At 41.4% G+C, this 23,016-nt stretch overlaps 1 protein-coding gene across 3 annotated transcripts in view; it reads right to left on the minus strand.

Moving 5' to 3' along the window:
* Positions 1-6,142: 6,142 nt before the first annotated feature.
* Positions 6,143-23,016, minus strand: part of RASSF3 (Ras association domain family member 3) — a 44,998-nt gene continuing 28,124 nt past the window's right edge. For 2 of the 3 annotated variants that reach the window (XM_025202816.1, XM_006022480.3), the window contains exons 2-5: positions 18,925-19,032; positions 14,663-14,930; positions 10,756-10,871; positions 6,143-8,986 (exon numbers count right to left, since the gene is read on the minus strand). In XM_025202816.1, the coding sequence (XP_025058601.1) occupies positions 8,837-8,986; positions 10,756-10,871; positions 14,663-14,930; positions 18,925-19,032 (642 nt within the window). In that variant the 3' untranslated portion in view covers positions 6,143-8,836. Of the gene's footprint in view, positions 8,987-10,755; positions 10,872-14,662; positions 14,931-18,924; positions 19,033-19,141; positions 19,190-23,016 lie in introns of those variants that run through there. The other variant, XM_025202815.1, reaches the window with a different exon arrangement.

Genomic DNA, 23,016 nt, shown 5'->3' on the forward strand with positions numbered 1-23,016 from the left:
TTGGAAGTCCAAAGTATGTATAACATTTTGATGTACTAGGAGTTGGTAAAATATTAATGATGAAAATTGAGAAACCTAATGATAATGTAAAGCAAAGGTGCATCATTAAAGGAATTTGTTACAGTTATCACAGCACTACATTTCCTTTAAAATTCTGAAATATAATTTAAAGAGCAATTAGTATCACAGGTATTCCCCCTAAACATGTGTTTCCCATTGTGTATTCATTATTCACATTATAATAGCACCCAGAGAATGGAAGCACCTTAATAACAGGGCCCCGCTGTGCAGAAAAAAGCCAAGATCTACAAAAGATTATTTTTTAAATCATGGTAAGATTAATTATCTTCACAGAAGAGAACCCCAGATTTTCAAGCTTTCCCGAGGTCTTCTATTGTTTGCTCCATGAATGCATGCAACTCAGTTTTTGAACATGCACATATTTTAATGTATACATCAAATACTTGAAGCTCTACCTCGAAAACTGCACGGAATGGAAACACTGATAATCATATTCCTTTCTGTGAAGGAATAAGCTAAGGCACAGTTAGGCCAAACCTGTCTTTACTAGGGGAGTTATACCAATATAGGTAATTGTTGCATGTATTGTGGTAAATAATGCTAGACATTTACTCTCAGCAGGTGCATCTACACATGCATTAATGAGCTTTTCCTAATGCACATTAAATTTAGTACCTCCAATGTGAGGTACTAAATAAATGCACGTTAGGCTGCCCTAATGTGCAGTACCAAAAGCGCATGTTTTAAGTTATGCTTAATGCGCAGTAGTCTATTTTACTGCACATTACCATAATTGCACATTTTTTACATGATGCTTTAAAGAGAAGTAAAATAGGCTATTGCAGATTAAAGCATACTTGTAGACACAGCCAGTGACTAGATTATGTTACTAAAGCCAGTATAATTTTTCTGGTTTAACATTAGCATAGGCTCAATAAGTCTCTAAACTCAACATATTGACAGTAAATTGCATACACTTTACTGTTTTGTATTGATTTAAAAATATGACAGCATTTCATTTGAAACACTACATGGAAAAACTCTCTGAATTTAGAACAAAGTTACAGCTGTGCAATTATAGGAAGGAGTTGAGTGTGTGCGAGTGTGAGTGTGAGTGTGCGTGCATGCACATATAGGCGCATAATATAAGCAAGGCTACAAACTAAACGGTCTCTATATTCCAGCCGTCCACAAAACTGGTTGAAGCATATTTCTACAAAACAGATTTTATTTGATTTTTAGATTGCAGAGAGGAATAATGTTGCCAGGGTGGATACAAAGATGACTTCAGAACCATCTAAAGGAACTCCAACAGATTCATTAAGTTAGATAAGAATTTCCTTAAAAGTTTTTCTTTTTAAAATAAACCTGTCAGAATGTTTGAGGTCATGACAATTAACATCAATTTGATAAATTAACAGTAAGTAAAATCACTGCACTGCATCAATAAACCACGCTCACAGTGTGCAAGGCACCATTGCTAAGGCACCTATGAGCCTGGAAAACTTATCACAATATGGCCGGGATCAACCTGTGCAGCCATGACCTACAGACAAGGGCTGCTCACATACAAGCAATGGCAGTGTGGACCTTGAACACCACTTTCATGATCTTTCAACGTGCCCTCCTCCACCCCTCACAAGGTTTGCTTCCCCACCTACCCCAATCCAGGCTCTCCCTGGCTCACGCTGGGCCTGGCATGTTCACACCCACATGGCATTGTTCCCCTCACCCCTACCCGCACTGAGCTGCTGACAGCAAGACATAGTGACCTTTCCTCCGCAGGGCCCCCCTTCACTTAGGTCCGAGGACTCCATGCTCCTGCCCCCCCGTCCCCCGCCCCTCCATGCATGCACACAACTGCCTTGGGCACCAGATGGCCACAAAGGCTTCTCGTGGGTTGCCATGGAGACAGACTGGGCAGTCCCTGGGCACTGACATCTCAGGGCAGCTGGGCAGCAGATGCCATCTTTTGGGGTTCGCTTGGGAATGGCACTCAAAAGACAGCGGCAAAAGCCCCGCCTGGACTTGGCAGCTTTGTCTGGTCCAAGCAGGAACATGCCCCGGCAACATGCTGGCAAGCTGAGGCAAACCAACCACTTGCTTGAGATGAGTGCAGCTTCTCCCAAGATGTGCAAGTCCCTCCTGGGCCAAAAGCAGGGAAGAGACCGACTGCGTCAGAGCGGCTGCATCAGTTTCCATGAGCCACAGCTCACTAACAGGTGGCGATTCAGGCAGTCAGGTGCATCTCTCCCCTGCCTTCTGCCTGACTAGACTAACACTGCTTTACCTGCCCCTTTCCAGGTTGCCCTGAGCTACCCTGAAAAGCACTGTCCTATTCCAAGGGAACATGGGGTATGTGGGTATTGGGTTATATATTTCTGCCTAACCAAAATATTTCCCCAACTAGACAAGGTGCCATGGCCCAGACGTCTGGTTTACTGCCTCTTTCATAATTTCTGTAGATGTCCAATCTCCTTTGCCATCCCTGCCACTCCCTTCCTTGCCTTTTATTTCCGTCATCCAGCTGCTCCCCATGTCCCCCCACACCAACATCCTTGGTCTGAATATTCACTGCCTATGAGTTTCAGACTATTTTTAATGAATGCACTTTGAATTTACTCAGCCTCTACAGTAAACAAAACCACCAATCTTTTAGCATAAATATTTTTGTACAGCTGTAGCTAAATGTTTGCACCTCTGTCTTCCTATGGATCATAACCAAGGTGTGGTTAGAACAGTGAACAGTGGTTCCCAACGTTTTTGTACCAGGACCCATTTGTAAACGTTAATGGCCAGTCCTGATCCAGTGTCCCTTGCTCCCAACCCAGTGCAGGCTGGAGCTCTGCCAGCCCACAAGGGGAAAACCACAGTTTCCACGTTTTTCTCCTTTAAAGGAGAATCTATTTTTAAAGTTTGTCGATCCATTTTGAAAGTTTGTTCACGATCCTTTCATATATTCTTGTGGCCCACTTTTGGGCCATGACCCACAGGTTGAGGAACACCAGCCTAGAAGACTAAGTCTTGTATTGCAAAAACCGGTTAGTTTAAATTGTAAGGACTCTCTCTCTCTCTCAAGAAAACCTTCAAATCTTATTTCTTCTTGAGCATGGCATTATGCACTGTTTTACATGGAAAAAAGTACTAAATGAAACAAGAGGCACTAGGGTAAACCAGAACACAGTGGGCACATATACACGTAACATTACTACACCTGAATAAGCTCCAGGGATTGTTGCTTCAGTTTACTCCTCCCAGGCATGCCGTTTCAACATGAGCCCAGGAGCAATCAATTCCAGAGCAATTATTTCTGCAGTTTATTCATGCAAGCACATGGAGCTGGGTTGAACAGCCCCAGTAGGGGGCCTAAGGGTCAGCTTGCCAGCCCAGGGCTGCTCAACATGCTGCAGAGGGGCTAACTGGGGCATGAGCTTCAGTGTGGGGCTAGCTGGCAGGCAGCTCCTGCACTAAAGTACCCTAATGCCCCAGCCAGTCCCTCCACTGTCTACATGTGCATTGCTGTAGTTTTTTACTCCGCAGCAGGATATTTACAGTATTTACAGTACTATCCTGCTGCAGAGTAGATTAATTTACTCCAGCCTAATGGGAGTGCATGTGCCAAGACATTTACTGCACAGCTAAATTAGTCAACTATGCATTAAATGTCTCATGTAGACCCGCCCTGTGCGAGTGCATCAGAGGATACTAGTATAAAAGCATATTTAAGTTAAAAATAGGTATTTAAATTGTAATTGACTGCCTGTGTTCAAGCCTATAGTTTACTGACACAATTTAAATAGTATGCCGCCTTAGTCACTCTAAAATTTTAGAGAATTAAAATTATAATTATCCATAGAATGGCGGTAGGGGGAAGACAGCTTTAATTTTAGGGATCAAATTAAGCATTATATTTGTCACAACAGTACATGCTGTGTTAACTTTAGTCTTTACAATGGAGTGAATGCATTTTTGCAAGTGTCAGTACTTTAGTTTGTTGTATAAGAAACTTCTTACCATAACTAAATTTGAGTTTCATTTTGTCTGGCTTGTGCAGAAAGAAAAAAAATTAAACTAGTCCAAATGAAAGACACGGGGTTCAAAAAATTCAATTGGTAGTTGAAAAAGAAAACTTGTTTTTTCCTTTTAATCTCTAGTTTTGAGAGCAGGGAAACAAGTGGAAGACGATGCTTTAAACTGCAACACCTTGAAGGACCCGATGCCAGATTTTCAAAAGGTATCTGGACAAATAAAGATACAGATAGATTTTTGAAAATTCTACTAGGCATCTGACCTAAAAACCAAAATAAAATTTTCCATTGTTTATATATTAATGCTAGTGGACTAATAAGCATGAGGAACTTAAAGTTTTAATTGACCAGATTAAAAAAAAGAAAAAGATATATACAATTGCTGATACTGAAGCTTTATGATTTAAATGTCAAAAAATTCTGGTTAGAAGGCAGAGAGAGAGAGAAATGCATTAGTCACATTAGCTTGAAGTCAAGTAGAAGAAATGGTAGCGCATCTGTATGGGAAGAAGCATGCTCTGTATTAAAAACAACACTATGGCTCTGAGTTTCAGAGCAGTCAAAGAAAGAACCACAGGATTTTAAAGGCATGTACAGCAGTGCCCAACCTAAAAAGGCTCCGTTTTGAATTATCAATTACTCTAACCACCTCTACAGGTGCACAAGAAAAATGGTGTTATAGAGGACTTCAGTTGGAACATACGCTGGAAGTCCTATCACCATGTGGTAAATTAGAGTTTCTTTTTGTGACACAAAAAATATTGCAACCCAATGTAAAAAGGCTGGGTTATGACAGATAGGCATTAATTATTCCTTGACTTGGAAGTTGGTAGTTGCCTAGGCACCAGTGACCATGATTTTATTACATTCAGCATGGAATATTAAAACTTTTGAAGCATTGTCCAAAGACAAGAAAGATAAATAAATTTATGTAGAACATTCTGGTTGACAATTAAGGAGTTCTTTAGACTGTGGAAAAATGTATTTTGGCAATCAAAATATAACTTTGGCCATCAGAGAAAGGATAGTAAAATCAATATAGATTTAATGAAACAGAAGATTAAGGGTGAATCCAGAGAGGGTACAGTGGCATGGTTGTACCTGCTTTTAGGACCATGTGGCAGAAGCAGCAGTGGGGACTTAATATCCCCTGCCCCCTGCTATTGTCTTCCCTTGACCACTGTTACTGCTGTTCCCTCCCCACTATCTTCTTCCCTTGACCACTACTATTGCAGTCCTCAGCTGACTTGGGGAGCAGGGCAAGCTCCAAAGCTGCTCCTGCCCCACTCCAGCCAGGCTGCAAGGAGCTGGGCTGAACCAGGTATAGCTGCAGCAAGCAGGTTTATCCTCCCTGCCTTATCTCCTATGAAGCAGGCTCAGGGAGAAGAAACCCACCCCCTGCTGCTATCTCCAAGCGATTTCAGCCTCTGTGCAGACTTACTTAATTAGGGTGGGAGCAGCTCTGGAGCTCCCCCCACCCCAGGTTAGCTGGGAACAGCAGCAGTGGTGGGTAGGGTAGGGGATGTGCTGCTCAGCATGAAGAGGAAAGGAGGGCATGCAAGGGGGCAGAATTCTTATCTGCTTCCAGGACTTAATAGTCCCCAGCTGCTGTTCCAGTGGCAGTGTGGTCTGCTCAACCGGGTGGCAGGGAGGGGAGGGGAGGGGAGGGATAAAGATGCTGCGTGTGCAGCCACTCCTGCAGCACTGATTACTACTCCCGAACCACCTTTACAAATCCTGGATCTGCCCAGGGAGACTGAAAAAGGAAACAAAAAGACATCAGGGAAAAATCTAGGGCTGCCAGGGCTAACGACAAGAAGGAAAAGTGCTTTAAGTATAAGAGGAACAAAAAGAATCCTAGCAATGGTGTAGGTCCATTATTAGGCAGAGATGGCAAAATGTGAAATGATACAGAAGACAGTTTGATAACTGTTTCTGTACAGTATCTGGAAGGAGGCAGGTTAATGTACTTCTATCATATGAAAACAGTGAAGTATTTTGTAGGCATTGCTCTCCAACAGTGATATGTCACACTTACTGAGATAAACACTTAAGTCACCTGGTCTGGAGGGATTTATCAGCAAGGGAAATAAAGTACTACACACAGCAAAGTACTCCAACTTCAACTTTAATAATGGAAACATCACTTGCTATTTTGCTAACAACTTTAAAGGGAATAAAAATCTTCCCTATAAAAATAAAGCTAAACTTATCAAAATTATAAATAGTATTCATTTTTTAAAGACATTTTAAAACATTTCCTGGCTTTGCACACATGTCATTTAATCATCATTCTGGTACCATCACATAATGAATAGAAGACAATTCTGCAACAAAGCTTTAACATTAATTTGATACTAACATTATAAAGAATAAAGTTTGAGCCAGATTTGACCATTTATTTTAAATTAAAGCTGCTGTAATCACCAGTGTGTTAAAAAAAGGCAAAAAAACAAACAAACAGTCTTGCAACAATTAACTGTGGACTAAGACAAAATTAAAATACATTAAGATTTTCTTTTTCCAAATCAAAACTTGTAGTGCATAAAATACCAATTGAGGTTTTTGGCTAAAGTAAGATTCACACTTTAAAGAATGATAATTTAGTTCAAGTAAAAATAAAATTCACATATCTATAAACTTTTTCCACTCAGTGTTTAAATCTGAGCAACAAATGGTTCAGTGTTAACAGCTATTATGTAAAGATTACATTGTTATGGGTTACACTACAAAAATATAGTAGATGTTAACTAAATACCCATCAAATCGCTTTAGTATTCATTAAAAAATATTTCTAGGAAAAATGTAAAATCACTTCACTCCCTGAACCATTATAATAAAGTGTCTCACTTTGATGATAATGTTATCAAATTCACACATGCACTACAACGTTACATGTGAAATTAAAACCCCCCACAAAATATGTCATATATATTTTTATAGTTAAGTCCTACTTTTAATTTCTCATAACACATTAAAACAACTGTTATCTTGGTAAGTTTGCAAATACTCAAAATAGTTCTTAAGATTTGTCAAAAAAGATGCCCACTACTAAATGAAGAAAAAGGCACAAATGTGTCAAATTAAGGTACAGAACAGAAGCATCTTGGAGTTTTACCAAGCATCCATTAGGTGTCACTGAAGTGTTAAATATTCCTTGGGAATTCACAAACTCTTTAGAATAAAGAGAGATGCTAATGATGTTCTTGAATCTTTGCACTATTTTCTATCTCTTACCTCTTTAACTCATTAGTTTTCCCCACCACGTGGTTATAACTAAATCCTATCAGTTATTCAACTCTGCTTCATGCTTTTATTGCACACCTATTTCTTTGGGGGTTTTTTTAATGTGCTTTAGATAAATATTTCTGAAAGTATAACAATTACATTTACGGTAAAGTACAAAATTCTCTTGCTACATTTTTCTTACTTTAAAAATCAAGTAAATCAGCAGTGTACAGAATTTGGTAATTAACTGTTGGATCATTTAATAACTTGAAAAATTAAAACTGTCAAATTACCAAGCCAGAATGACTAACATAACCGATATACTGATATATAATTCTCTGACATCTTGAAAATACAAATTAGAAATTCCATTTTTGTCTGACTGACAGTTTAATTAACAGATAAGCAGAGGCTGTGCTTGACTTTCAGATACAATAATTTGAAACTGTCCTGAAAGTGGATGTCCTCAGCTGAAAAATCCAATTTACAGTTTAACCAATGCACATGCAGCTGTATTTCTAACCCTAAAACATTCCGTGACCAGCTTGCTGGATATGCAGCTTCCATAAAAACTAAGATATCCTCACTACCCGCCATTCCAAAATCCAAAAAACAGGTCTTACTACATTTGCTGCATGTATTAAACCACACATACCTTCACACATTTAGTTTCTCTAATAACTGTGCTTATATATACAGCTCAATTTCCACTAATATTTGGCTTCCTTCCTTCTGGGTGTTAATTATACTTATTTCTTTTCCAGTGTGAATGTGCTCAATTCTAAAAACTTATTCACAATAGCACAACATCCTAAAACCCTCTTCTTGTACAACTATACACTACCAAAAGCATTTCCATCTTCTTTTCAATAATATTTGTATTTCACTTTATATTAATTCTTCCTTACCAGCTGTTACAACCTCTCAACTCTTACCTGCTTTTCAACTTGCTCTTTACGTTCTTCAGAAAAAGGACTTTAAGATCTGCAAATGCCGCAAAACCTCAAGGTTTTGTGTCCATTCCATCTATCACTGTTTTCTCACAAATTATACAGTAAAAATAGTTGAAAACAGAAAAGGTAGTGCAAATCAATTTTAAAATCTCAAACAGTGCCCTAGTCTAATTCTTGTTCAGACAGCTAAGCTGCTTCATAACTTTTAGTGATCAATTTGCACACCCTTACTTTTAAAGCTTTCACTAGCATTAAAGCAAAGAATTAAAAAAATGTTTAAAAAAATCTTATTTCATAGCCTCCTAGAAAACAGACTTGTCTTACAGATTCACAGCTTGCACCAAAGAAACCTGGAAAGCCCTCTAGGTGCAGCAGAGGGCTGCAAATTGATGTACAAACATGCAGTATCCCTAACTTGTGAGTGCAAGATGCTAAGTGACCTGACTTATGGGACAAAGTCTATAGTAAAGTTCAGGTACCCTGGCATCACAGAACAGTCTTCTGAATAAAGAAAACTATTCTTTTCTGCAGTTTTGTACATTTGGTTTGGCATGCTACATAACATCAGGTAGCGTGCATTTTTCCTGAGTATCCTGTGGCCCCACTTTAACCTGGTTTCCACACACCACCAAGGGCTGCTTCAAGTTTGTCTCTGTAAGCTGCGTAACGCCTCTTTAAGATTTGTAGTTGTTCATCTTCCTCTTTGTCCAGTATACGTAAAAAGTTTTGCAGTTCAGGAAGGCTAAAGGCTTCCCACTATGGGAGAGATGGAAAAAAAGAGAGCGAGACTAATGTAGAAACAGGAAACAAGCACATTATTTATTCACACAATATTTTAAAACGGACACCAACTCGAAATCCAGTTAGTTTCAAGAAGGAAAAGGAAAACAACATCACATACTAAACTAAGGACTTTTTAATCAAATCTCATGGTTTGTTTCATTTTTTTTAAAGTTTCTCTTCTCTGTTCTGTGAGGGCCAAAGGTGAATCTAGCTACACAAACTTGCAAAACCACAGCTTAAAGCAGAATACGAGGAAAACACTTCTGTTGGTGCTGTTTTACAAAACAGTCAGGCATTACCTGTAAAAATTGCAAGTTAAAAAAAACTTCCTGAATTTTAAATGGATGGTGACCCCCTGCTTCTAACAAAGATGGAATGAAAGATGGTACTAAGTAATTTTGCCTGCATACATTTTGTTATACTATCCTCCAGTGTTTTAATATAATTAGCACTTGATGTGTCCATAGGATGGTTTACTTTCTAAGCTGGCCACATGCAGATACATCAGTTTCTACTGGTGTTTATCAGAATGTATGCTATGAACTATGTGATACAAGGTGACAGTTAATGTTGTCTGTACATTAAGTTTTTAAAACTTTAAATGCTGAATTGACAGTTCTTCCAAAGAATTTTCCCCTTTAAAACCAGCTAAGACTTAATAATATTACTCTTAATATGGGCCACCTAATTAGACTTTGGACTTCTCTCCAAATCCTTTTACCACACTGAGGCACGAAAGATTCCACACTTGTTGGTGCTGAAGTAGCCTGAAGAACTGGATTAATAAGAATACTGTCAAGCTGTAGTCATCAAGTTGTAGTGAGGTGGTACTCTCTCCTACCTTGGGGGTCTTCAAGAGAAGGCTGGACAGATATTTGGCTGGGGTGATATGACCCCGGCACCCATTCCTGCCTGAGGCAGGGGGCTGGACCTGATGATCTGTTTAGGTCTCTTCCGACCCTAACCACTATGATACTACGATACAATGCAAACCAACAGCAACAAGAAATGCAGAGCCTCCAACCACATGCAACTTTTCCTAATTTAAGCAATGGCCCAGGATGCAGAAGGATAGTTCATGTGACTGCAGTTTCATTGGGTTTAAGTTAAACACTATTAATGTATTTAACTTTAAACATTCAGGGCATGTCTACACAAGACATTTACTGTGGAGTTCTCACAAGTTGGCAGGGGCAGGGCTGCGTACCAGGCAGGCAGTGGCACCTGTCTGCCTGCCTGCAAGGTGCTCTATGCCGCTTTGACTCCAGACCAGACTATGCCCCATACCCCTGTGTTTCTGGGACACCCATTACAATCCCCAACACCCAGCTTGGACCAGCCTCTGAAATCTGGGACTGTCCTGGCTAAACCGGGACATAAGGTCACCCTAAGTATATTCACTATTAGGGACACAGTTATGTAAATACTGGGCACGTCTACTAGAGACGCTCACTATGCAGTTGTTACTGCGCAGTCATTTACTACTCGCATAACCAAATACTAAATGACTGCGCAATAACTGGAATTACTGCACAGTAGCATCCCAGCACAGTTACCTAGTGACACTTACTGTGCAGTAGCTCATTACTACTGCACAGTAGCATCACATCACAATTTATGCCCAGTGACGCTACTGTACAGTAGTAATGAGCTACTGCGCAGTACGTGTCTCGTGTAGATGCTGCCACTGAAATGGATCATCACAGAAACAGTTACACAAAAATCCCATAAATGAGACTTACCATAACCTCTCCAGTTTCATGCTCACGCAGAACAAAACTGAGCATTTCTGTTCTGGGGCCTGCCACCAAACGTAGATAGAGGGGATGTTCTCTGTCTGACAGTTTGCACATATACACTGCAAAGGGAAATTGTTAATACTTAATCTTTTATTTCTGAAACAGGAACCTTACTCGGGATTAAGACAACATACATTTGTTGCCACAGAACTTTTGTGCTGCTTGGGATGTTTCTAGTGAAAGAACAGTTCTGGAAGGGCTTGAGCAGAACACACTGGGCAGCAATTGCCACTCAAAACATGAGTGATGTGGCTCTTAGCCAAAATGGAAACGCATCTGAATGTATGTACAAAAGAAAGAAGAACCTCAGCAACGTACAGGAAGATCCATCAGTCTAAATAAACAGTTTCCATACTTCACTGCCTATCTGCCACTTTCCTAAAATATGCTATGAAGTGAATTTGAGATGGGGCATCAAGCACAGAAACCTCACTTTGGAAATGCCCACATCTAAACTACAGAGCAACAGTGGCACAGAAAAAAAGTAGCTTGTATTTTATAGACTTGTTCCCATGTCACCTGACTATGCAGGGCAGTCCATGGCATAATGTGGCTGCACCTAATTCCCCACCAATCCCAAAGACTTGATGCGTGGCACATCTGTGTGGCCGGGAAGCAAAAGCATTCTCTCTATGCCAGCAGGAGGGCTGCTCTTACAGGATGGAAAACTACAGCTTCTGTTATTCTGCATTTCAGGTCAAATTCTTGCAGCTACACTTTTTTTTTTTTAGGAAAGGACTTCATTCAATGGGGTTCTCTCACCCCCTCCAGTCTACGTGACAAAATTGCCTGTATAGATGAAATGACTGCTGGCCAGGAGTGTTACATATCAGCTGGCTGCTGCCGCTGTCAATTGAAGCAACAGGATTCCAAGTTGCATGAAAAGGTTGACAGATTGAACATGTCACTTGAGAATCAAATTTTTACACCTTTCAGACACTCACCAGGATTCACTCACTCCTAGATTTTAACAGCATTTTAGTGTAAGGTGAGATTCTTTGGGTGCACAGGGTAACCAGCACATGAAAGTATCCAGTATGTCCAGTACAAGAGAATCTTCTTGATACTGGGCAAAGAAATCATCTCATATTCCATTTGCCTGTTGTCTTTACTACTCTACTGTTCTTGGACCTATGTGCTCGGTGATACTGGGGAATATTTATATTTACTGTCTGGACAGCAAGTCATAATATAAGCGGCAAGTGACAGCATCTAAATACCTGTTCATGTGTAGAGAACATTTATTTTAATGATTCAGCTAAAAATACTGAAGTTGATAGGACTATCCAATAGCCTGTGGTTTCCCCAAACTTAATTAAAACTTATGCAAGTCTTAAGGACCTCAACCAATTATCAACAGCTTCATGCATACCCTGAGTTTCTACCAGATAGGGGGGGCTAAATCCTATTTCACTTTACACACTTAAGTGGCACATACCTAGCCACATAACTGCAGCTTGACACTTCCACACAGTTTGCAATTTCATCACTGCCTTCACAAGGAAGCAGAACTATCTAGGTACACACACAAGGCTGGGCAAGTCCCAAAATTTTAGTTGGGCAAAATCCATCACTAATGGATGTTAGACAGCAGGATTCTGGGGAAGGAAAGAAGATAACCCTACCATCATTAGCTCAGTAGTCAAGACACCTGCCCAGTGAACATTAGATCTGGGTTCCAGGCTCCCCTCACACAAAGAGGGTTGAACTTGTAGCTCTTCTTTCCTGTAAAATACTCCCAACAATAATAGTGCAGGTCAGGTACTGCCTTCTACAGTTTGCCTTTTGAAGTAGGCCCACTGGGCAGCCAAGATATGTGGGGCCAGGAGGAAGCAGAAGCCATATGTTTTGGGCCTAGTGAAATGGATGCTGCCATAGAAGGAAGGGCACTCTCAGTCAGCTGTCCCAAAAAGGTAGTTAGGATCTGACTTGTAATTTCTACAATATCCTCAGTGGCCTATTCAAAGCTATTTTCTAAAATGGCAGGGAAGACACCAGTCAGCAATTAGACTGCGTAAATAGATTGCATACCTATGCCTATGTTCTACTATGGGTATTTCCCACGCTTCTAGGTTTTGCTGGGTGCCCCCGCCTCTCCCCCACTTCTACTGCATGTGTCAGGGTGGTTTTAAGCCTCCCTCAGAGGCACTGGGTGTTGCCTAGAGCCAAGGCTTGGGACTTTGACTGGGGTGTGCCAATGCTCCTGCTGGGACCAAAACCAGAGGGTTTCTGGCTAGAAGGTCTTGACCATCCACTTGGGGTCAGACTGATCACCATATAGATTGGTGTGGACTGTGGGAGTTTTTGCCTTCCTCCGTAGCAAGGCGGGGGGAGGGGGGCAGGCACAGCCCTCTACCTGGGATCCCTTGAACATACATTGACAACATTTCATGGAAGGAGGACATTGGCTGCCATGGTTCCCCCTGCTTTACTTGTGGCAGGTGAGGGTGTTAGGTCTGTGTTGTGTCAGAGATGACAGTAGTATTATGTAGAATTTAGATTATGTATTGATTGTATGGGATGGCTTGGATAGGGCCGATTCTGGTCTCAGGCAGGTAGTTGGATTAGATAACCTCTGGAGGTCCCTTCCAGCCCTACTTCTGTGAGACTCTATGAATACAAGATCACTGTTCCATCTCCTTAACTATTTGTCAGTGGATACTGAAAGGATGCAGCTTCCCAAATAGAAACATCTCAGAAGATGGGTCACCTTCCCACATATCACCTATGAAGGAAGCTCAACACTCCCATTACATTATAACTCATACTTGCAATTATACTGACATGGGATGAGGACTTCTTTTTACTTATTCTCAAGTTCCAAAACAACTTTCTATTTATCACCAGAACTAGAATGGCTCTGCAGAGGAAAAAATCCAAAAGCTCTCACTCCTCAAGTAATGTTTACCTAACTTTGTCTCTAAAAATACCCCCCAAATTATCCCACCTGACTACAAAGCATTTTGTTCCCCCAAGTCAGATTAAGACATGCCCTCAGCCTGCTTGCATCATTTGCAGCTCTATATTAAGACAATCACAGTCTGATCATATACTTTAGGGTTTCAGCTGATCGCTACTAAGGGTGAGGAAGGAGGTACAGAAGGCTAGATGCAATCTGTTTCTTTCCTCAGTCATCCTCTGAGGCAGAGATTGGCTATGGCTGGAGACTAGATGATAGAAGACTTGGAGCAGTGCTCTCCAGCAGTACAGAGAATCCTTTTCTTTCAGATGCATGGCTGGTATGCATCTTGCTCACATGCTCAGGCTTTCTATTCACGAGATGGAAAGTCAGAAAGGAATTTTCCCTTAGGTCAAATTGGCAGGGGCCTTTGGGTTTTTTCACATTCCTTCACAGCCTATAGTGTAGTTCACTTGATGGTATCATCTGTGCACATCGTAATTCCCTGCCACTGTAGGGTGGGGGGTCCCAAGCATCTGGGGACACCTTGATGTCTTTCACTATCTGCCTGTGGCACAGAGCTCAGTTACTGAGAGCCAAAATACTTTAATCTAACTTATTTCTTTAGCCTTTGCATAGGATGTCAAAGTGAAAGAATGGCCTGTGATATCTATGCTGTTAGATTCAATCCCCAGCAGTCTCTTCTGCCTTTATACTCTACACAATCTCCATCTCATACACAAAATACACTTCTCACAGAATGAGACAGAAGAACCTGTAACCTGAAATTGCATGGGAAGGGACTGGGGGGGGAGGGGGGAGAGAGAAATCTTCATCCTCTCCTCTTCCTGCCTTCTACCTCCCTGTTTACATCATGACTACCCAGTACAATTTCCCAACCCAAACACACTGCCCACTGCACCATCAAAATGCAAGAAATCTAAATTATACCTTGATCTTCTTTGTGACAGCGTTTATAAAGTGCAAACTTGGCAGGATTGTCAGTCACTAAAAACTTTTTGAGCAAGGCCTCAATAACTTCACGAACAGTATTAGTGCTGCTGATGTGCAGTGTATTCACGTAGCCCTCAGACAAGTGAAAAGCAGTCTCGTTGTTATTGTGGGCATGTTTTCCTGGATTCATGGAAGCCGGTACAGTGATAGGTCTGCATAGGTCCATCTGAACTTTGATGAAGCCAGTGTAAATCCCATTAGAGTTCTGCAGCAGAAAGACAAGCACAAGCACTTAAAAAAATAAGAGAGACCCATTGTTTATGAAAGCATCATTAGCAAAAGAGCATAGATTTCAATGGCCTTACTAAAGTCATTAAAAATACATACTTGTAATCTGTGCAATATTAAGAGCCACAGGGTTGTAAAGATCCACACACTAATCCACTCCCCTATGGCTGCCACAGAATCCACTTCGGTTTCTGCCAGTACAATTAAATCCGAGTGGTTTCTATATAGCATCAAATGATGTATTTTATGAAAAAAAGTGTCAGAATTTAGCAGTCTGTAAATTAGGGATCAAGTTGCTGTAATACCAACAATTAATTTTTGTCACAGGCTCACACTGAGGCGAGCTGAGATAAATAAGAAAAAGTTTGCAAGAAAACTCTGGTAGGTATATAAAATACATTTGTCATTCATATTAGTCAGGAAGCATGCAAATTATTTTAAATTCAGACAGTGACCTCGCAGTTACTGCTTATGAAGATTAAACCTTTAACTTCGTGGACAATAAACCATGGCTGTGAGGTACTTCATCAAAGTAGTTTTAAAAATGAAAGCTATCCAGCAGTGCCTTTAAATTTTAGAGGACAAAGTACAAAGAGCTTGTACAGCATTTATTTTTTTACATTAAAATTAAAAAAATTACACAACAGTTTTGAGAAAAGTATAAATGAAATGATGTATAAGCAAGAACAACAAAAACAAATATGTTCACTTCTTAAATATCCCTACATCTATTTCACTTCTTCTATAACTAGGGACCTACCAAAAATCGAGGAGGCAGGCAACTGACTTCATGGGCTGATCATGGGAACAGCTGAGATTTTCACGGCTTATCACAGTGCCCTCCCCCTCCCCCCCCCACCCACATGCACACCTGTGATTGGCTAAGGAGCCCAATTAGCCCTGCCCCTGATTAGCCATGGTCTCCATGGAAACCAACCCAGTGATGCAGGCAGGGGCTGCTGGGAAATGGAGTCCACTGTGGGACGGATCTGGCCCGTGGGCTAGACTTTGCTCACCCCTGGATTAGCAAAACCAGGGGTTGGCCAAAAACATCTGCAACCTCTACTTGGAAGATGTTGGCGTGCAGGGGCTCAATCCTTGTTGTGGCAGTGCAGCCTCAGCCCTTTCCCCACCATCTGCCCAGAGACACACATGCACCCACCACCAGGAACAAGCCAGACCCCAGCGCAGCTGCTTGCAGCCTTCCCACGGCCTGCTACAAGCAGCCCAGTATCTGTGGCAAACAGCAGGGGCCTGCCCAGAGCCTGGGCTGGCTATGGCAGACAGCCAGGAGGCTGCAAGCAGTTGTATCAGGGTCCACGAAGCCTCGACCTGGCTCGTTGCCAGCAACAGGTGCACATGCACCTTGGAGCAGATGACAGAGAAGCATCAGGCCCCTCACGGCTCCCCTGCCATCTGCCCCAAGATGTGCACGCACCAGCCAGAGAGCTTGCAAGCGGCTGCCGTGGGGGCCGTGGAGCCTTGGCAATGAGTTGGGCCAGGGCTCCGCAGACCCCAGAGCAGCCACTTGCAAGCTCCCAGCTGTCTGCTACAGCCAATCCAGGCTCTGGGCAAGCCCCTACTGCCCACCACAGAGCCCCAGGCAGTGCGGAGGCTGCAAGCAGCAGCACCAGGGTCCATGGAGCTGGGTTCAGAAAAGTCATGGGTGGTGCCTTAATCACCCATGTTGGCCACATGGTAAAAATTGAGTTTTTAGAGAGAGGGGGGTAGATCACAATTGATCAAATACATTCAACAAACATCATTAAGCTTGCAAAGTTAAGCGTGCAAAATCAGAAATACCATTATTATGGCTGCCTCCGCAACCTTCATTTGGCTTTTGTGTGCATATGCATTTTGCCAGTCCTTAATGGCAACAATCACACACTATTTGTCTTCAAGACTCCCCCTTCATTTACATTCCAGGACAGAGCTGTTGTAGGGATGAAGCTAGGGTAATGTAGTGAAACAGGCTGCTGCCTGTCATGTCCCTGCCCATTTGCTGCAGAAGTTGAAAGGTATGCAGTGAGTGAGGCAGAGGGCTTTGGGAATTAAAGGGTGGGTCTCATGGTTAAGACAGCTGAAAGCTGCCCTGGAGAGTTGGACTCTGCCAGACTTCCTGTGTCATCCTTGGCAGATCACCTAAATCCAGATTATCACAGGGATTACCAAGGGTATCGTCATTATTTCTGGGTGGCTGCCTAATACAGCATCACCCAATTTGCACAAGTGCTAAGCTGCAGCTGAAGATTACGTGCAGTACAGTGAATATATAAAATGCTAAATTCCCTGAAAAATTTAGGCCAAGAGCATCAAATTGGGCACCCAAAGTTAAGGGATACTTTTGACTTTAAACTCCAAGTTCAGTTCCTCCATCTATACAGTGGAAACAATACCTATTCACCTCAAACATTTAAGAGTACATTTGCATAACACCATTGTGAGGTGCTCAATAACAGAGGTCCTTAGAAAAGCTTTGGAGGGGAATAAAGATAGCATGCACTAAGAGCAGCATGGGGTACCATACTGAACAAAGAGGAGAAAAAATAAATATTGAATAGTTACTCATTAAACATATGTACATGAGGACTGGATTAAGAATACTCAAGCAACCTTAACTTTGGCATTTCTTAAGTTTTGAATTCTTGACTATGCAGCCTTAACGTGGTCTTTTTTAATGCAGCTTCGTAAGCGATACAGATGTGCATAGTCGCATTTGGCTATCTACTGTATATGAAACATTCTCTATGTTGCACAAATACAGACATTAACATCACACATGGTTATAAAACGCTCGCAGTTGTGGTTGACAAAGCAGATTTAAATATCCACACCCTACTGTGAAATGGGTCTTAACTCAAGGTACTACTAACCCTACTGTCAGGCAAGCTAAGGTGAAAACTTAGTTTAATTACTTCATGGTAACTATGCTCCTACCCCTTAATGAAAGTGGACTGAGTTACCTTGCATTTACAGCAAATACATGACAGGTTAGAGGAGCAGACAGGCTGCAAGTTCACACACTAATTTGTTTTTGTGCTAACTATTTTAGGCTCTTTTGAAAGTACTTTAATGCTTTTGCTCTTTGAATAAGACATTTTCCATGTTGATTAGATTAATACCAACAACAATAGACAAGTCAAAAGTTAATCAAGTTAGAGAGTTTTAGATTACATGACCTTAGAAATCCAAACCACCTAAAGATACCCAACAAAAATCTGTTCAGTAGACATGGTTGCATATACAATTAATTGGAATACAACATTATGTTTAAATATGGATGTACTGTACATCCAGTGGAACATAACATGATCTGAAAATTTAGATAGTTACATTTTACTAGACAAAGTAAACAGATTTTATTAGTACCAATAAGGGAAAGCTCAGATTGAATTCTTCAAGTTCTGCAGAAGTCTTGGAAGTTCAGAATTAACATGCTTTTTATAATCTAGATTATGTAAAATTTTATGTAATTCTCACCAACCTGAAAAAGGCAATCCCCAGAAAATAACTCTGAAATAACAGAGTGGTATTTTGATTAATTGCATCTACTTGACAGTTAGAACAACACAGTTTTCTAAGGGACAATTACAGATAGATTGTCTTATAAAAAAATTAAGTGGTAGAGTCTCACTTTACTGGAGACAAAATGGGGTACAAGACCCCATTTTTTTATTCTGTTTACAGCACCAACTGACAGTTGGTTTTGAATATAACTTTTTGTACTATTATGTAAAAGTTTGTAGTTTCTGCTGAAATCTCCCTTACCGAATAAAAATGAAAGAGTTAAAACATATTTCAGAGCAAAGAAATCCATTTTCTGTAGTACACTAGTTAAGCTTATTAAGTTACAGTTTCTTATGCAAAATGATAGAAAATGATTCCTAATGCACTATATAAAGGAGTGATATACAGCTGATCTTTATAAAACTATAATCATTATAAACTATAAGGGTCAATGTGAATCTTACCAAGGTCATCTTCAGTTTGTCAGTAACGGATGAATTATAGTTTTGAATCTTCTCTTTAACTTCTTCTTTACTGAGATAAATGAGGGTTTCTCTTCCTTTCTGATCATCCTGCAACAGTAAAAAAAAAACAAACCACTGGCAATTTCAGAAAAGTGAAGGAAGAAATTATTCATTTACATTCCAGCTTATGAGAAATCATAGTCCAATAAATAATTACCTCATATGGGCCCCATGTACAACAGTTATCCATGTAGAAATATAAAGACCTAGCAAATGGGGTGTGTTAAAAGAAGCTGCTGTTGTAATCATAAATGGTTAAACCAACACACCCAAAAACACTTGTGTCATTTTTTTTTACCAACTATTTTTATTCAAACATTTATTGGCAGCATGCAAAGCAGCTCAGCTCATTTCATGACTGAATTTGTCCATTTCAGTGCTATGTAATTTTATCAAGTGTAGAGTCACAATATTCTTACAGTAGTACTTTGAAATCTGTATGCCTCAAAAGAGGATATAACTGCTTCTGCACAACAAAACCACCACCTGCTAAACAAGTGAAACTGGAAATTCCCAAGTGTTTGTGTGTCAAAATAAGAACAAATCTCAATAGTTCAGAGACAGCATTTTTTAAACTTATACATAAGATGACTCGCACATGTTTCTAGGCATACACAATTTCACTAAATGTAAACTTTTCAAAAAGAAGCCCCTACTAGATATTTAACTGTTGCTTTTACAAGCCATATACTGTACAGATTTTCCATGCCATTGTAAAACCAGTCCTAGGAGCTGGATATTATCCAAACAAGCATTTGTTCCCAATCTACATTACTGCAGCAAACTAGTGTTATAAATACACTCAGATTTCTACCACTTGCGCAAATACCATATATAGTATGAAATAGTTTCAGCTCTCAACTTCAATGATTTAAGACATCTCTTAGGAGGGGAGCTGCATTGGCTTGGAAATATCTGGATACCTCTGAACACAGAAATATTCATGCACCATTTGAACAATGGTCAAGGGTTAGTAATTCACGCTAATCATTCAAATAGTTTCTGGAGGAGTTTAGCCTAAGTGAAGGATTTCCCTGCTCTCAAAAATCACTGCTATAACACAATCCCTTTGAGACTTCCCAGCACAGCTAGTAGGCATTTCATTTTGCTGAAAATGAACCTGGTGACAAGACTGTATAGTGTGAAATTATTCATTCTGCTTGCCAAAATATCCAGATGAAGCTTAAATAATTTTAGCTCCTGTGATTTTGCTTTCCTGTAATTGTATAGTATTTTGCCAACTTAACCCTAAGTCATAAAGAGAGAGAAAGGTATGGTCTGAGCACACTGAAAGCCAGAAATTCCCAAATTCTAAACCCAACTAAAACCATGACTCCTTTTGCAATCTTGGAGAAGACACTTTCTGCTTCAGTTTCCCTATCTGTAAATAAAAGAGACATCTTTACTGTTGCAGTAAAAGAATAAACAGCAGTATTGTCATAAAACCTGTAAACAGTACAGCTGTTTATTCTTTTACTACATCATGAGATTACAATATCTCAGCTCAGTGATCCACCACACTGCATGGCAGAATCTATCAGCCTAGGCCAGCGATCAGCAACCTATGGCTTGTGGAGCCAATGGATCCAGTCTGCGGAGTTGGGGGGCTTTGGCCACACTACAGCTGGGAAAAGTGGTGATGGTGACTAGGTCCCAGCCCATCTGGGTAATTCCAACCTGTGGCTACCAAACTGCTCCCTGCCCCCCCAACAAAAAGCAAAACAAGAAAACCTTCTGCTGGACTGGTGGCCTAGAAATTTTCAGAATGAGTCTTACCTCTTACACCTATCATATTTTTTTCACTTCCATATAACCTTAGTGCAGAAAGCTGAAATCAATAATAATAAAGAATAGGAAATCCCAAAGCAATTTGTAAAGGGAAGTCACTTTTAGGGAAGAAATATGCTTTTAAATTGAAAAAAATACATCTTATAGTGATTATGTTATAGAAGCACAGAAACAAAAGAAACCTCGAGAGATCATCCAGTCTAACCACCTGCAATGGGGCAGGACCATTCATCCTTATATTTAATTATATATGAGCCTCTGTTTGGAGGTACCTCAAATTTCTGGTTTCTTGCAGGCCAGATTCCACTGGCTGCAGAGGATACAGTACCTTGCTTATGCAAAAGCACAAGAAACATCATTATATTGACAAAAGTCCAATTACTGATTTTCTAAATAAGTGAACTCAACATATAGATCCTATTAGTTACTACATCATCTGAACATTATGCAGATTAATCCAAAACTGAGTTAACTACAAAAGGAAGAGTACTAAACAGTAAATTTGTTGAAATTGGTACTGTGGTGTTTAAGTGCTGAGTCAAGTCCTCTATAAATAGGGTGACCACATGTCCCAGTTTGGCCAGGACAGTCCCGGATTTTATAGACCTATCCTAGTTGGTTGGTGAATATTGAAATAGAAGTCCCAGAATCGCAGGGGCACAGCCTGGCAGAGAAGCAGAGCGGTAGAGTGCGCCAGACAGGTTCCATCTCCCCAACAGATCGTGTCCCGCGCCCCTGCCGCTGCCTGCAGCAGCCCCACAGACAGGGGGCAGGGGGGCAGTCTCCCAGATTTCCTTAAAAATATGGTCACTAGGGTTACCATATTTCCAGTTTCAAAAAAGAGGACACCTGGTTGGGGTGGAAGAAGAGGGGTAAGGGCCCAACGTGCAGCCCCACCCCCACCCCCATCCCTGCTGATGCCCCTCACTCCCGATTTACAGCCCCCTGGCACTGCCTGTGCCCCGTGCTCCTGACCCATAGTCCCCCGCTCCCCCTTGGTACCTCTCACTCCCAAGCCACAGCCCCCCCCAGCCCTGCTGGTGACCTTCACTCCTGACCCGCAGCCTACTGCTCCCTCTAGCATCTCCTGGCCAACCTTCCCCTGCAAGCCCAGGCACTGGCCCCAGTACCACCAGTCTGGTCTCACAGCTCCCTGCTGCCCCTGAAGGGCCCCCCACCCTGCTGCAGCCCCAGTGCCTGGACAGCGTCCCCCAGTGCCAGCAGGTATCACACCTCCAACACACCCACCCCTCTCCTGGACAGTCATGGCCCTCCAACCCCTGTCCCCATAGACTTACCTGCATCTACCTGCCTGAGCTGTTTCCACCACCCAGCCTGGCTGTGTGCTAGCCATATGCATGTGCACATGCAGGAGCACAGGATGCACCCTACCTCCAATTGCCCTCTCCTCGTTCCCCCCAGCCCCAAGCAGCTGCTTGCTAGGGCAAACCAGGAAGTGCCAGGAAAAACTTTTTGCTCTGCTTGGCATCAATCCCGGACAGTTGTTGATATTTACAAAAACCACCTGGACGGAGATAGAAGGACCCCATGTCCCCAAAGAGGGCATGTTTGGGAAAACCCAGACGTATAATAACCCTAATGGTCACCCAATGCATAAATCAATACACAGACTTCCCATGTACTACAGCCTTTGAGGATTTTCACCCTTAGTTTTAGGTTCACCAGCAGCAAGGATGGTGATAGCGCAATGCAGAACACTTTACTATGTCAGAAGAGAAATGATTGCCCTCCTCGCCCCCCCCACCCCAGTCTATCATGCCAGGAAGCCCAAATCTCAGAATAAGTAGCTGGGTCATGCTTGGGGGGGGGGGGGGGGGGGCCCTTCAAAAAAAAAAAAAAAAAAAAAAGCCCCAACACGCAACATTCCTTCACTAGCAACCTAGCCCCACAAACATCTAACAGGCAAAAAAATTGCATCTCGGTTTTAAAAAAATCCTGTACACCTACAGCTGAGACACAAGAAACATCACACACACAGTGTTACAGTTAACAATAAAGAAATAAAGTAGCCATTCCCATTAGGCATCATCAGATAAAACATCTGTGAACTTCCAGCTCTTTGTGATACCCGAGTATTTTGATCCTCTTAATTATGTCACAACCTAGTGATTTTGGTGCCTCGGCACGATGGAATTTTCTTGCCACATGAGAGCCTCTTGCACAGCAAGGGTTTTTGCTGCACAGAAGAACCTCGGTGCAAGAGAGTTCCCGCCAATTTGCAGG

The sequence above is a fragment of the Alligator sinensis genome, unplaced genomic scaffold (genome assembly GCF_000455745.1).
Source record: "Alligator sinensis unplaced genomic scaffold, ASM45574v1 scaffold65_1, whole genome shotgun sequence".
Lineage (NCBI taxonomy): Eukaryota > Metazoa > Chordata > Crocodylia > Alligatoridae > Alligator > Alligator sinensis.